Genomic DNA, 17,025 nt, shown 5'->3' with positions numbered 1-17,025 from the left:
TGTCGTTCTTTCTTGTTATTCTAGTTCTCATTGCTGCCGTTGTTGTTATTGTTGTTGCTAAGCTTTGGACAGTCGCCTGGCTCCAACTTTAATCCCTTTGCCAACGGTCTCCTGGGCACCACAAAACATCAGTTTCAGCTACAGCCTCGTCGGACGCAGCGGCATCAGCTTTTGGCTCTGGTTGCCTGGCTGGCAACCTCGACAACCTGGACAGGACAGGACAGGACAGGACAACACGCCATGGCAGTGGCGTCCCATAATTAAATATTCCATGGAAGCTTAGCGCCCACCAAAAATTTTTCACTTGCTTTCACCTCCCCAGGGTGCGCCCGGGCAGCAGCATGGATAGGATGGCAACGGGGGCACGCAGGCAGGCGGGCAGCTATAACTTGTGGTTAGTCTGCTGGTCACGAGGCGTCGTTGTATTTTGCACCTTGTGCCCTTGCGGCCAATGCTGCTTCGGGGATCAACGTGAAAGCTTTCATAGTTTTTTTTCTCTGCTTTCCTACTTCCTTTCGTTCACTCGTGCTCTCAGTCTTGCTTGTGTTGTTGTTGTTGTTGTTGTCCCACTGCGACACCTCGAAGGTGTCATAGCCCCATGCCACGCCCATGCTCACGTGTACGCCTACTTCAAGACACAAAATTCGAATGTTAAAGCTGTTTGTAGTGATGACAAAATAATGTCACTAATCGATTATTCAACTTAACGATGAGCTTAAGCCGTACGATTATTAATCGTATAATCGATTAATCAAATGATTTGATGATCAATCAGCAATTTTTGATATTTTTAAAGAAATTATTAATATTAATATTAATAATTTGTAAATATTTATAAGTTTTGTATTTATTCAGTGCTGGATCAAAGACTATAACATGTTCTCATGTTTTCTTATTTGCCTTGTTTTCAGTAGAACTCATCTATGAAAAATATCGCTTTGTTGTCAGTAATTAATAATCTATTTAGAGTTTATTGCATCATAGAAATTTCCGTTTAGTGGAATCTTCAGCTGCATCATTCAATAAGGGGATGTGTGTAAGAGAGGGATAGCATCATTGATCGGCAATGATTCTTCAAGTGTGGCCGTATTTTAGCTAATATTTTTGTATATGTATTCATCGAAAAAAGTGGAAATCAGCTGAGTTATATTAGCTTATACTTTTTATATATATTTTGTTATACAATCGAATAATCATTCAATTAATAGAAGCTGCTTCTTCACATCACTAAGTGTGCAGCATCCTAACAATATTTAAATGGCAACAGTGATTTGATCAGGCTACGTCAGTCAATCGTTACCTGTCATTAATTTACACAACGATTAAAGCTAACAAGGCGATAATTATAGTGCAATGCAATTCAAATTATTGCAAATTAATGGCAAATTGCTATTGCTTTTAAAAAATGTATGAGAGGTGGACAATGTGGCAACTCCAAATTAAGTTGCCAGCTCTGGCGCAACGAGTTGTCAGTCGCACGTACATATGTATAGTAGGTATGTATATTAAATATTTAGCATGTCTCTCAATTTGTATATGCTTTGTGACTACAGATGATGTGTCGCTGTGATGGAGTGCCTGTTAAAGTGTCTGTTAGATTTGACAGAAGCATGAAAGCAAATGAATTTTGCCATTAATCATTCTGTTTAACTAATAAATTGTTTGTCACTTATGGAATTTGCAATCACAAAATGTATTTTTAATGCTTTTTCACGCGAATTCAAGGCATTTTCGTTGCGGCACAAAACTCTGTTCATCGCCCCAGAACCACCCCGAAAAATCGGAGTAGCTATGAGCTAGCTACCTTAGAGGCGAGGCGAGTTTTGCTATTTTACGCCTAATTTAAACTTTTCTGTTTGCCATCATGTTGTTGTGCCTGCTTCCCACACACACACACTCAGAGTTTGTTGCTGTTGCCATTTTAGGTATAATACGATACGAGAAGGAGCACACAAGAAGGTTCGCTCGGTCGGGTGAATGTTACCTTGGCAGCGCACAAGGTGACAACGACGGTTAATTACCTGGCAATTTAAATAGCAGCTCAGATTCGCGGCTCACACAGCACTCTTTTTTTGTTTTTTATCTCTGTTTTGCTTTCGCTTTATCTCTGTGTGCCCTTGTTGCGCAGTAGCTGGGCTAATTGCCACACTCGGTGGCAAACGGTGGCAGCTAGAGCCGAGGCTTATCAATTTAATGTGCAACCAATGCGACCGATTGCAGCTGCAACTCGAGAGCATGGCATTATGCTATCGCAACGTAGTAATTGTAATTCACAATTACCATATTTAAGCGCTGCTCTTTCTCTCTCTCGCTCTCTGAATATTAAAGTCGTATGTAATTAAAACAAATGTTAGTCCGTTTATCTGCTGTTTATTTTTGAATAAAAAGATTTCACATTTAGTATAACATGTGGAATTTCAATTGGATAAAAGTGAACAAAAATGTTAGAGACTACATTTAAAGTGATTTTAAGCACAATGTAATTCGAGGTAATATTTTCGCTGTAGAAATTTATTTGCCGCGCAGCAGCAGAGCAGAGGAGCAGCGAAAGCGGGAATGGAAAATTGTAAAAAATGTTGGCGCATGTTAAAAAATTGCGCATTGTGTGTGCATTGTGCTATTAATTTGAGCAGGAAAATTGCAGGGAAAATTTTATTTATTGCAGTCAGAGCTTGAACTGGGCTGCTGAGCTGCTCTTGCTGTTGCTGTTGGTGTTGCTGCTGGTTATGTGATAAATAAGTGTAACTTAGGTCAGAGGATGAGGAGAAGGTGAAGGCGAAGGCGAAGGAGCAAAGGCGCTGCAGAGAGTGCGCATAATCCTTGCTGTAAGCTGACTGGCAGGCGGGTAACCTCGAATATATTTCGTACACACACACACACACACACACACACACACACACACACACACACACACACACACACACGTTGCCATCTTGTACAAGCTGTAAGCAGGGATTGTTGTTGTCATGACAATAAATGATAAAGCCGCATGCGTAATTAGCTGCGTTTGGCACTCGAGAGCGTTTTGCTTGCTCTCTGCAAGCATTTTCATTAAATATTATTTCAATATTTTCTTATACATGTATGTATTTATTGTATTGCCACAAAGATGAGAGCTGACGAAGCGTAAGCTGCTTGAGCAAAGGGCAGCAGCAGGCGCTGCACAATAAAAATTTATCATACGCACCGTTGACGTTGACAGATCGTTGAGCTGAGGCAACGGCGACAGGCGACAAGCGACAAGTGAGAAGTGAGAAACGAGAAGCGACAGGCAATAGGCGACGAGTGTGGAGCAACAAACGACAAAGGACCCAAGGACAAACGACAGCAGTTATAGCCATGAGGACAGCTGCGCTCCTTAACTCCGCTCTGAATGTGTGTGCTTTCTTTCTTCCACATGCCACTCTCTTACTGTTACTGTTACTGCCGCCCATCCACCGCTTATTCGCTTGAATGCGCCACGCTTGAGTGCACTTTGCAATATGACAAAAATTTGTGAATATGAATACTGTCCTCAATGGCTCCATGCAACTCAACGGAGCTCAGCTCCACTCAGCTCAACGCAACGCAACTCAACTGAGATGAGATAAGTCTCAGTTTCAGTCTCTGTTTTAGTCCCGGGCTTTAACCCATTGTATGTTTTCTTAATGCTTCAAACAACTTATTGAAAAGTACTACGATATGTCATATCAACAATTAATTCCTCAAATCACTCTAATTTGTGTACAACATGTCTGAAGTGCACTAAGTTTGATCAGCTGATGATAAGATAAGATGATCACCTGTTATGTTTTTAACTGAAAGCCATGCCAATTGTCACATTTTGTTCGTCGCGATCAATTTTAGCTAGGTTCATTTTTCCAATCTGTATTTTCAAATTGACACTAAATATGATCACAGACAATACAAATATAAATTCTTGATATGATTTCCAAATTGAAGAAGACAGAAGACAAACTCTTTAGATGTGAAAATAACTCTATATACGAGTAAATTGCAAATTGTTGTAAAAAGGCCACCCAAGTAAAACAATTTTAGTGTTACCAGCTTGCGTTTGGATTTGGTATTTTATCCATAGCAATATTAAAACGTTACGCTGCGAAAATTGCGAGTGGACAGTGTTAAACGTACAATGCGTTGATATTGAGCGTTATGACAACTCTGGAAGAGCCGAGCGCTGTGAGACTTCGAAGTTCGAGCACGAGCGCATTTGTATGTATGTACATATGAAACGTGTGTTTCTGTTCTTGTCATTGTAGCATCATAAAAAAATATGAATGTATATATGTACATACATATGTATATGTATGTATGTGCAGCGTCCAAAGACGAGCACGTGCGCATTTGTATATACATACATATGTATACATACTATGTCTTTGCCATTGTTGCAGCATCATACTAAAATATGAATATGTACATATATGTATGTATATACATACATATGCAAAAATCTAACGCTACTATCAAATTAAACTATTCTTGCAGAAGTTGTTGCAGGCAGGTCGAAAAAAAAAGCTTCGAATTTTATTCAACGTTTGACTAATTGCCTGTTGTATGTGTTTGTTGTATAAAGTGTATGTATGTGTATGTGTATAGTTGTTAATGTGTGTATAATTTGTAATAAAATGTAGAATTGTATTGCTTTCTTCAATCTTCTTCCGGTGGTGGACGTTGTAGCTGCACGCTCAGCTCGTGGGGTTCAAGTAGTTGTCCCCGCTGGCCGACGAGCTTAACCTTCTTTTCTCCTGCCATGTGCAATGCAGCGAACAGAAATTGCGAAATATCGCCAGGTGGCTGATTCTCCATCACTTGAGCCATTGTCGCCTGTCCCTCAGCTTCTTCGCAGCCCTGCACGATTGTCTCATTTAAAGCCTCCATATTCATTTTTCGCTCCTGCACATTGTTCATCCGAGCCGTCAATTCATGGATATCGTCCTCCTCGGAAATTCCTTTGCGAGGACAGGCTTCTGCGATGCCATATTCTTCGTTGCTCGGCGATGCAGAGTCGCCCAGCTTAGAATCATCCAGATTATCCATTTTGAAAAAAGTTGAAAAAAAAAACTGAACAACAGGAGCAAAGTAAACTTGTCACGTTGGCGTTCGACAATTAAAGAAGGAGATGACAATTAGAGATGGTCAAAGTTAATGTTACGTCATCTGCTAGAGATGAACTAGAGTACAGCATTAGTTTCTATTCATATAAAATAACTGAATACCCAATTTCAGTGCTGTAAAGTGCAAATTATCTTTGACTTTCATCTCCACGGAAATCTTTAGTAAAACCAAATATAATATATTGCAACTATTTTAAATATGTATGCATTTTAAATCTCACTGTGAGTGAAGTTGTTCGCACATTTAATTGAGTTCATCGAGTTGTCTCGTTCTAACACATGCGCCATGCATAATTATGAATACATCTTGCTCGCTCTGTCACACAACTGCTTCACTTGTCTAATTGGAGAAAGCTCTCCGTAGATTCTAACCCATTATTATTTAGAAGGCATCTCCTTACATACATATACATACATATATTCTTGATAGGCGCCAACAGCCGAGATGATGCAGCCCAGTCTGACTGCCTGCCTGTATAAAACTATAAAAGATAGAGGATCTGACGGCTCTTGTTATTGTAGCTCGCAGATCAAGTTTTTGTTTTTTTTGCCATTCGCACTATTGCCCCCACAAAGCGATGAAACAAACGAAGAGAAATTTAAGTTTTTATGATCCCTGAAAATTCTTCTTCCTGGTTGCAATCAGATAAAAAATGAAAATATATTTAAGAATCATCTGTCGGAGCTTAGATACTTTGTTGTTGCTTCTATCATAAGTTAGACACGGTAGTGTGCAATATGAAATATGTACATATGTATGTACATACATATGTATTCATATTTTTGTATGATGCTGCAACAATGGCAAGGACAGAAACACACGTACATACATACAAATGCGTACGTGATCTGCGAGCAGCAATAACAAGAGCCGTCAGATCCTCTATCTCTTATAGTTTTATACAGGCAGGGCTGCATCATCTCGGCTGTTTGCGTTTATCAAGAATATATGTATATATGTACATACATATGTATAAGGAGATGCCTTCTTCGAAATAATAATGGGTTAGAATCCACTCCAATTAGACAAGTGAAGCAATTGTGTGACAAAGCAAGATGTATTCATAATTATGCATGGCGCATAATGTGTTAGAACGGGACAACTCGATGAACTCAATTAAATGTGCGAACAACTTCACTCACAGTGAGATTTAAAATGCATACATATTTAAAATAGTTGCAATATATTATATTTGGTTTTACTAAAGATTTCCGTGGAGATGAAAGTCAAAGATAATTTGCACTTTACAGCACTGAAATTGGGTATTCAGTTATTTTATATGAATAGAAACTAATGCTGTACTCTAGTTCATCTCTAGCAGATGACGTAACATTAACTTTGACCATCTCTAATTGTCATCTCCTTCTTTAATTGTCGAACGCCAACGTGACAAGTTTACTTTGCTCCTGTTGTTCAGTTTTTTTTTTCAACTTTTTTTTTCAAAATGGATAATCTGGATGATTCTAAGCTGGGCGACTCTGCATCGCCGAGCAACGAAGAATATGGCATCGCAGAAGCCTGTCCTCGCAAAGGAATTTCCGAGGAGGACGATATCCATGAATTGACGGCTCGGATGAACAATGTGCAGGAGCGAAAAATGAACATGGAGGCTTTAAATGAGACAATCGTGCAGGGCTGCGAAGAAGCTGAGGGACAGGCGACAATGGCTCAAGTGATGGAGAATCAGCCACCTGGCGATATTTCGCAATTTCTGTTCGCTGCATTGCAGATGGCAGGGGAAAAGAAGGTTAAGCTCGTCGGCCAGCGGGGACAACTACTTGAACCCCACGAGCTGAGCGTGCAGCTACAACGTCCACCACCGGAAGAAGATTGAAGAAAGCAATACAATTCTACATTTTATTACAAATTATACACACATTAACAACTATACACATACACATATATACATACACTCTATACAAGAAACACATACAACATGCAACTAGTCAAACGTTGAATAAAATTCGAAGCTTTTCTTCGACCTGCCTGCAACAACTTCTGCAAGAATAGTTTAATTTGATAATAGCGTTAGATTTTTACATATGGACATACATACATATGAATATGTACATAAATGAACGTTGGAACTAACATAACTGTAGAAATTAGTTGATCATTGATAATTTCTTATCAGTGTGGTATTGGTGGTTAGCTCGTATCATTGCTATTAAAATTAATTTCTATCTTTTAGCAGTAGATTCTTTGCTTTCCGATTCCAACCAGCAGCTGTTATTTTTGTTTTGAGGTCTTAGATCGTTTTGCTGCCTGTAAATTCATCAGTTGAATCATCGCATTATGACGAAGTTTCATCGTCTGCGTCATTCGCGTCATCACTTGAAGATTTTCCCTCAGTCTTGTATGCTACAGCTTCGGCAATCAAATCCGTCTCTACAAAATTCTCCGGGAATTTTCTCTTAAAGCATGTATGTATGTATGTCTATAATCAGGTTGGACGTAGCGGCTCGTATTACAAAAATGTAAAGAGAACTTTTGTTTTTCAATCTAGAATATTAGTGACAGATAAGGTTTATCAATTTTGAATGGAATAGGAATTTAATGTGCTTCACAGAGAGAGAGAGAGAGAGAGAGAGAGAGAGAGAAAAGCTGACATCGCAATCGCAATTCAGTGAAAGCAATTAAAACTCTGAAATTTGTTTTAAAGAACTTTGCGACTTGGCTCAACTTGGTTCCTTGCTCGACTCGTCGCAGTTAGCTGCGGGCTTAAAGCCCAAATGAATCACATTGCGGGAGGACAAAGAGAACGTCGAGTGCTCGCTCGTACACACATGCGTTTGCAGTTACCCGAACCCAATACGTTTTCATTTTTATGTAATGTTGCCTTTTATTTTAATTTTATCCGTTTATTTCTCGTGTTGCTGTTGTTTTTGTCAGCTGCCTTGACAAATTGCTGCCTCGCATGGTGTCCAGATGCTTCAGCTTCGAGGCTGGAAAATTGCCAGCCAGTTAAGCGAGCAACTTGCAGTCAGTGCACTATGGGGAATTTGATCTCTTTCCTTGGCATAAAGTCATTTTACCCAAGTATGCAAAGTTATTATATTTTGATGTTAACATTAAAAATAGATCAAAGTGTTAAGTTAAATAACAGAAATGTTAACTTAACATATTACGAATAAATGAAAGTGTTAAGGTACATAACAGCAAAGTTAACTTAATATACTAAGACTAGATCAAACTATGTATTAAGTTATATAACAGAAATGTTAATTTTACATATTAAGAATCAATGAAAGTGTTAAGTTACATAACAGCAAAGTTAACTTAATAAACTAAGAATAGATAAAGCTGTTCAGTTACATAACAGAAAAGTTAACTTAATAAACTAAGAGTAGATCAAACTATTAAGTTATATAACTGAAACATATTAAGAATAAATGAAAGTGTTAAGTTACATAACAGCAAAGTTAACTTTATATACTAAGAATAGATAAATTTGTTCAGTTACATAACAGAAATGTTAACTTAACGGTCCTGTCTTAACATATTGACTGTTAAAGTCAGCTGTTGCTCATGCCATCATTGATGTCCATTTTGCAGGGCTTTTTCAAGTTAGTTTTTTTTGAAAGATACTCAAATTTTGAGTAGTGTTGCAGAAAGCTGTACACATTATCTTAGCGGGTGTCTATATACATTTTATCGAGTATTTAATTCCTAATTTTGAAAAATTTCTTTTTGAGAAATTCGATTTCTTAGTAAGCAACTTCTCTATTATCAGTTCAACTGCAGATGTAATGTGCTGTGTGGAAAGGTGCTGTTAATCAGTTGCGTAGAGTGAGTTATGTACTACATATGTATGTATTTCGTTTGAGCTATCATAACTTTTGAAAGTTTTGAATTATTGAACGATTAGAATGAAAAAGACAGATAAATGATCAAGTTTGAGCGAAGTACCACACCCCAAATTTGTTGCTTAAGGGATATGCAAATCTAAAATTTGAAAAGACTAAAGAATAATAATTTTTTAACAAATTAAAAAGTAATAGGCCTTTGTAAGATTTTGAATCTATGAACTTTTTTTTTATAAATAATAGCAGGCTAATATAATACTTTCGAAAATGAAATAGGTAATTAAAAAAAAAAGGGGGCTGGGGTAGTGTCACGCCCACTATATACTACTAGATAAACTTGAAACGGTTGGAGTTATTTATTATTGCCACTAAAATAGGTAAAATTCTCCATTGTGCAGTGCAGAGCACCATACAAACACACACAGAATGAGTTGATGGCAGTCTGCATGAGAATATAAGACAAGTGCAAGTGTAACGATTATTAATTACTGTCAATTTACATGAATATGTATACATACATATGTATGTGGGTATGTATGTGTGTAAGTACGTATATGTGTGTGTGTGTGTGTGCGCGCTGTCATGTGTTGACGTTGCCATCGAGCTGACAAGAGCTCCGCAGCAGTAGCAGCAGCAGAAGCTGCAGCTCTTGGCCCGATTTTATAATTATGTATTCTGAGACTTTGGGCCATCAACTGCCCAAAGGAATCTCGCACTCTCTCTCTATCTCTCTCTCACTCTTACTCGCTGGCTCAATTCGAATATTCGGACGGGGCAAAATATGTGTGTCTGTGTGTGTGTGTGTGTGTGCTTTTGAGAATGTGCTTACAGCGACGTTAATAGCATGGCAAATGTCCACACAGCACAGCACTTGGTGTGGCACAAGGCACACACACACTCACACACATACACACTCACACACACACACACACACACACACACATACACACACACACACTGACAGCTCTCGTCGTTGTTTCTTGTACGCATCCGTGGTCACAGTTGTGTGCTGTGGTCTTGTCTTCCTTTGTCTCACTTTTTAATGGAACTGTCAGCTTCAATTACCGCTTTAAGCACTGGCCCAAAAAAAAAAACAAGTACGAAAGTTCGAGTGTGCTCGACTGTGAGATACGCGCTACCCATTTTGCATAAGGGCAAAATAGTGCAGTATTATTCTTAAAATATACCAAGTTAATATACCCCTATAATATACCAAATTTCACAAATGGTATATTGATTTAGTACTACATTCAAAATATACCATCGAACACAAAATATACCAGATTGTCAGACAAAAACAGCTCAAAACCGATTGCAGTAAGCGTGAAAGTAAAATTAAAAGTACAATATTTTGTAAATAACTTTTACAATTTTTATCCGATCACAATAAGTTTTTATTGGACCGATTCTCAGGAATCATAAATACTATAGTTATTCGCAACTCTAGCTTTAAAATTACGCTTGTTATTAGATTTTGCGTTCAAACATTACAAGTGCTGTCGAATAAAATTATAGCTCTAACTTTTATAGACTCTGAGATCTCTAGATCTTATACGGACAGACAGATAGACAGATGGACATGGCTATATCGTCTCGGCTGTTGACACTGATCCAAAATATATATACTTTATGAGGTGCCTCCTTCTGCACTTGATTTTCCTGTCTGGAGACTAGTCATCAAGCCAGGGTTGGCTTCAAATGTATTCTTTCCCATTATCCACCTGCGATGTTCCTTTTTTCCCATTTTTTCATAGAAACAAAAGTTGCATCACTTAATATTCTATAATTCGCAAACTTATGATCCGACAGGCGTAAAATTTCTATAAAACGTCTTTTCAAGAATAGGACTAACTAGAAATCATCAGGGTTTGATTTTATGTGTCTTGCCGGCGACTTTTCAATTGACCTGTTACATTTTCTGTAGGCACAAAGTTATAATACCCGTCTACCCTATAAGGAGCGGGTATAAAAATACATTTACTTTAAAGTAGCATATTAAAAGTAAGATTTAATTTGTCACATTTCAGATTGTCAATTAGTCAATATACTATATTTCCTTTTCTCTTCCTTTTTCTTTCTTTTCAGCTGCTATTTACACCGGATATCATATTCATATCGCCCCCCTTAGCAAACATAGGAAAAGGAAAAGGACTATGCGTCGAGTTATCAGCGTTGCAGCCACAAAATATTTAATGAATTTTTTGATATATAAACGATGCTACTACATATATAAACAATAAAACAGCCGGTCGCAATTTAGCTAGAGACATATGAACCAATTGAATAAAATTAATTCAATAAATAAAACAAAAAAGCAAAAAAACAAAAAATAAATGGAATGGATGAGTGAATGAATGAAATGAATACAACATATACAAATATCTAAAGCAAGGCAATAATAATTCATAAATTCAATAATAATATTTAATAATTATTTAATAATAAACAATTAATTATATGCATAACATTAAAAATACAAATTAGTTGTTATTGCAAAAAACAAAAACAAATTTTAATTATACGAACAGCAACACACTCAATATAAAAATTAATAACAATAATTAGCATTAAACGGTTAACAATATAAAATACAAGAAATTGAGCAAATTTGATAATTCATTTGCATTACCAAATAACAAAGAAACCAAACAATTTACGCCATTGTGATTCTTAATTTTAGACAATTATGCGAACAAACGCAAATAAGGCTTAAACCAAACCAAACCAAACCAAAACAAAAAATGAAAATGCATCTAAAAATAAAGCTTTAAGTAAAGGTAACAAGAAAACAAAAGCCAACAAACACACGACAAGAAGAGCTGAAAGAAGAGCAACTGAACGCAGCAGCAACCACAAATCGAGCCATAAACGACCAAAAGCCGCAAAAGTTGAGAAGAAATAACAAAGAAAATACGAAATTACATACATACATACTATATAGTAGGCAACAAGCACAACCCAAGCCAAGCCAAATAAAATCAAACAAAAATCCAAAAACCAAACAAAATAAATAATTTAATAAATAAACAAACAACAAGCAGAACGCAACGCCAGCCGCCCAAGAAGAAGAAGAACAGAAAAATTTATGAATTACATTACATTAGAACACAGAGAGCAACAAAAACCGCAATAAATTCTTAGTTCAAGTCCATCCAGAAGAAGAAAAATACAATTTTAATGAACCGCCTAAACGTATGCAACACAAATTTTTTGGTCAGCGCAACCAAAATTTTCGAATGAAGCTAACGTTGCTGTTTCCCTTTACGTTTACGTTTACGTTGCCACTGCTCCCTCTGAGCAACTGATTGTGTTCTGTACTCTGTACTCTGCGCGTAAACTCTGCACAACTCTTCAATTCAACATTTGAAAACGTGAAACGCTATAACTAGAGATTAACCAAAACAAAGCAAACAACAAACCCTATGCAATTAACATCGGACGATCGAATCGGTCAGTTTTATAAGCAACTCGTTCGTTTTGGATAAGCTGCCACTGCCAGTGCCACTGCGACGCCCAAGCTGCCAAGATGACGATGTGGCAGAGTGGCGGCATGGGAGGCCATGGCTCCCAAAACAATCCATGGATGAAACTGATGGGCATCGTGCACAAGGAGCGTCGCCACACGGACAACGTGCAGAGCCAGAGCGGTTCCAACGAGCGCAACTTGAATCAGTAAGTACACTGAATACACATTTGCATAGTTCAAACCAGATCAGATTAAGTCTAATGTGAGCAAATGTAATATCGTATTTATATAGCAGATAGGGTGGAAGTGTGTTATAGCATTGTGACTACTGTAAAAGCCAGAGGAAGGCATTTCCGACATCGTAAAGTATATTTATTTCTGAAATTAAATACCCCAATCTGAATGTTTGCCCATATGAGAACAGATCTATATATTATATGATATATTATATGATATGAGACTATAGGAGCGAGAGCTACAGCTTTTGGACTACAATTATTTTCGAAAACGAATATCAACTGTTATTTCACAGTTAAGAGATTTTTGTTACATCATTTAGGTTTCCTAAAGATATAAGTGCTATCAGATATACATACATTTTAGAAGACATTTACGAAATATTTTGGCTGTCGGTCCTCAATTGCTTTAGCTTACTCTGTGGTATATTTTAAATGTCTTAGTATATCGAAGTGTTTTGGTTAACAATCTGTTGTATTTTGTACTCTCTGGAATATTTTGAGTGACGCAGTATATCCAATTCCTTAGGTTGACAATGTCGTATATTTTGTACTCTATGATATATTTTGAATGACGTACATAGTATATCAAATTGCTTTGGCTGACTATTAGGTATTTTTATATTCTATAGTGTATGTAGTAGTATATCGTTATACCATAAATATATTATATATACTTTAGAATTTTATTTTGGTCTATTAACTTGGTATATTTTAATGATTATACCTCGCGGCTAGCGTGTATCTTACAGTCGAGCTGTCCTGCTTCTTTTGATCGAACGATAGAGTTGTGAAGCACGTCTACTATTTAAAATACTAAATTCAAATATTAGCTGCCACTGATAAGCAACATTTTGCATAACTGAATGCGTGTATTAAGTGCTTTAAAAGGGATACGTGCAAGCACGCGTCTGTTTGGCCAGCTTGCGCAGCAAAGTATGCAACGTTTTGTGTCTTGTGTGTGGGAGGAGAAAAAGGGAAACCATGGGAAGTCATGAATATGGTATGCAAGTGAATACAGTGAGTACTCGTAAACCATGCGGCAATTGCGCAATTAAATGACAACCCCCCAACGGTAAAAGTGTACTCTATGCAGTATAGTTGTGTGTATATACGCGTATTGAATTGTAACTGCGCTTCGCTGCCTCCATATGCCGCACACACAAATCAGTGGCAGCTGTCCCGCCACCTGACCAAACGTTGGCCAAAAGTGCAGTGTAGCGCCTCTTTGGGCCTCTCAAAATTGGCTATAAATGCGCTGAAGCATAAATGGATTTACACACATGCAGCTTGTTGCTGCCATTCCATTACCATTCCGCATTCCCATTCCCATTCCGCAATCCCATTCGCATTCGCATTCGTATATCCATTTCCCATTGCCATGTTGCATGCAATAACAAGCAAAAGTTGTCCTTTCGTGCCACGCCCCACAGTCCACAGCCTACATTAAACATGGCACAACTCTGCAGTAGGCAGTAAAGGGACAAAAATAGTGCACAGTACTCACTAGTCAGTCACTGAGTAGAAACATTTCGAAGTACACTCAGTACTCAGTAAATTATAAATGTGTGCCTACAGGAATTGCATATAGAAGGCAGAAGAAGGTATCTCTGACTCCATAAAGGATATGTATATTCTTGATCCGTGTCAACAGCCGAGACGATATAGTCATGTTCATATAAAAACACTGAATATTAGAGACTATATGAGAGAAAGAGAGAGAGAGAGAGAGAGAGAGAGAGAGAGAGAGAGAGAGAGAAAAACTTTTCGCAAATCGAAAAAAAATGAAAAGCCAGCTTTATTTGGAGCTTAAAGTTGCGATTTTTGATGCTTGCAATAATAACTACAGTATATGTCACTTTTAAAAATGTTGTACCGACCAGATAATAATTAAAAATAATAAAAAAATAAATCATTTAATCATATATGAATGAATGTATAAATCATTTTATCATATATAGTATGTATGTCAAAAAAGTCTGTTGTTCCCACGTCTTCGTTGCTTTTGTTGGTCTATTTTGTACTCAATAGTATATTTTCACTACCAATTCTAGTCTTCGGTACATATCAGTATTTTTTGCTATATTGTTTTGGTATATTTTTAGAATATTACCGCATGATTTTGCTTTTATTGAAAATGAATAGCGGCATATATTGAATGTAGTACGTTATACCAAACAAAGCCTTCAGTATATTTGAGTATATTTAGTATATTTTTAGAATATCATCGTACTGTTTTGCTCTTATTAAAAGTGGGTGGCGGGTATCTTACAGTCGAGCACACTCGACTTGTTGTTTTCATTACTTACTGCCTGGAATGTGGCAGCCACAAACTTAGCAGTCGCTTATGCCGCTCAATATTTTATATTAAATATATTTCGCTTATTAAAATTGTGTAAGCTCTGCTGTTGCTTGTGTATTTTGCAGCCCACTCGTTGTCTCAAGTGGCCAATGAAACTGGCAACATTTGCTTGCTGCACTTCACTGTGCTGTTGCACGTTCATGATGTGGCAAGCCGCCAGCCGCCAGCTGTCTCCTCAACTCCTCGACTCACCGCTCCTTGCTTATCTGCACAATTGTGTTCTTCACTTTATGTTTTTGTGCTTGCAACAAGTCAAGCGGCATGAGTGGCACATCAAATGAAGTTCGTTTGGCTTTGTGAAATCTAATGGCATATTTAATGTTATTTCTTTTATAAACAAAAAAATATTTAAATACATTTTTATTTTACTATATGAATTAAATATAACTTTAGAGCTAAAAAAGTCTTGAATTATGCTAACTTTTATTCGAAATTATTTATTTCATTACAATAATTCTATAAATTTACTATAAGATTGTTTTCACTGACTTGAGTTTTAGAGCTCAACAAATTATGGAGCAGGCTATTATTCACTATTTTGCAACATTTTTTCTACACGAATATACCTCGCTTTATTAGCGACAGTGCGGGAAATGCGGGAGTTATAATGAAAAGCGCTCGAAAGAGAATAGAATATAATAATTTCTTTTACTGCTGAAGTGGCCGTAGAAGCATCATCATGGTTATCACTTGAAGTGGGATTGAGGAAATTGTTCTGAGCACTCACTGTTCACTGGTTCTCAGTACTCCCATTGGGTTACCACTAACTTATACGAGTGACAATCAGCAGCAGCAGCACGAGTTGCACAAATAAGAGCTGAAGTTGAAGCTGAAAATGCAGCTGAAGCAGCTCTTGTGTTGGATTTAGTTAAATTATACGAGTCCCTGGAAATGGATTTAGCTTAACCGCCTTAATGCCAAACCACAACGCACTAGACCAATTTTACAATTTGGAGTAGAAAATGTTTCACATTTGTTGTTTGTGGCGAAAGCAAAGCAAATTAATTTCTCATAGATAACTGTAAGATATATTTACAAGATATGCAGAAGACTCTGGGCAAAATATGCTCAACATTCAGTGCACAGATTTTCGAAATTAAAAAATAGTTATAATGTAAAAATGATATTTTAGTTATTACCATAAAACGTAGTTGTTAAATTTAAAAAAGGAAAATATATGATTTCAGTTATAGCTAATAAACGTTTGATATATGTATTCATGTGTTAGTTTTTGTTAAATAAATGAGAATATTCCTATGTAAGTGTGTTGTTGGAGTTGAAGTGTAAAATGTATAAAACATCTATGTTTTTATTGGGAGCAAATTGCGAAAGTGTGTTTGTTAAATTTGAAAGTAAAAAAATAAGTAAATGTTACTTACATTTATCATTTGGTTGTAGTTTGTCTTCTGCATACTTTTTGCTGGTCAGGGAAAATGTGTTTAAGAGGCAACCAGCAACAGAAACAGCAACAGCAACAGCAACAACAACAACAATAGGATTGGACACATTTTATGCATAAGCACAACGAAGGTCAGAGAGGCTGACATAAAGGGTTAGGCAAGGGCCCAGGATAGAGCGAGAGAGAAGGGATGGGGGAAAAACAAGAGGTTGCTTGTGGTGCGACCACTTAAAACATTGCACAGTGGTTTGGGTCACTTTCTATACCCGCTACCAGTAGGGTAGAAGGGTATTATCAATTTGTGCAAGCGGTATATGTATGTTGCTTTGGTTGAGAATCTGGTATATTGATTACTCTGTGGATTACTTTGAATGTAGTGATATATCGATATACGAAATATAGCCTTCGGTATATTGTAGTATTCTTAGTTTTTTTTTTCAGAATAATACACTGTTGTGCTTTTGTTGAAAAAGTGTAGCGGTATATATGGAATGTTGTCCTATATCGATAATCCAAATATAGCCTTTGGTATATTGTAAGGTTTCTGGTATATTTCTAGATTAATACCGTATTCTTTTGCTCCTATTGAAAATGGGTAGCGGTATATATTGAAGGTAGTACTCTATCGATATACCAAA

General features: G+C 37.0%; 1 protein-coding gene across 3 annotated transcripts in view; it reads left to right on the top strand.

Annotated features, from left to right (window-relative positions):
* LOC132796862 (potassium voltage-gated channel protein Shaker) overlaps positions 1 to 17,025 on the top strand; it is a 202,983-nt gene that overhangs the window by 36,211 nt on the left and 149,747 nt on the right. For all 3 annotated transcript variants that reach the window (XM_060808193.1, XM_060808194.1, XM_060808192.1), the window contains one exon: positions 11,010 to 12,596. In XM_060808193.1, the coding sequence (XP_060664176.1) occupies positions 12,451 to 12,596 (146 nt within the window). In that variant the 5' untranslated portion in view covers positions 11,010 to 12,450. The remainder of the gene's footprint in view (positions 1 to 11,009; positions 12,597 to 17,025) is intronic.

The sequence above is a fragment of the Drosophila nasuta genome, chromosome X (assembly GCF_023558535.2).
Source record: "Drosophila nasuta strain 15112-1781.00 chromosome X, ASM2355853v1, whole genome shotgun sequence".
NCBI classification, from domain to species: domain Eukaryota; kingdom Metazoa; phylum Arthropoda; class Insecta; order Diptera; family Drosophilidae; genus Drosophila; species Drosophila nasuta.
This window is presented reverse-complemented; position numbering and strand designations above follow the sequence as displayed.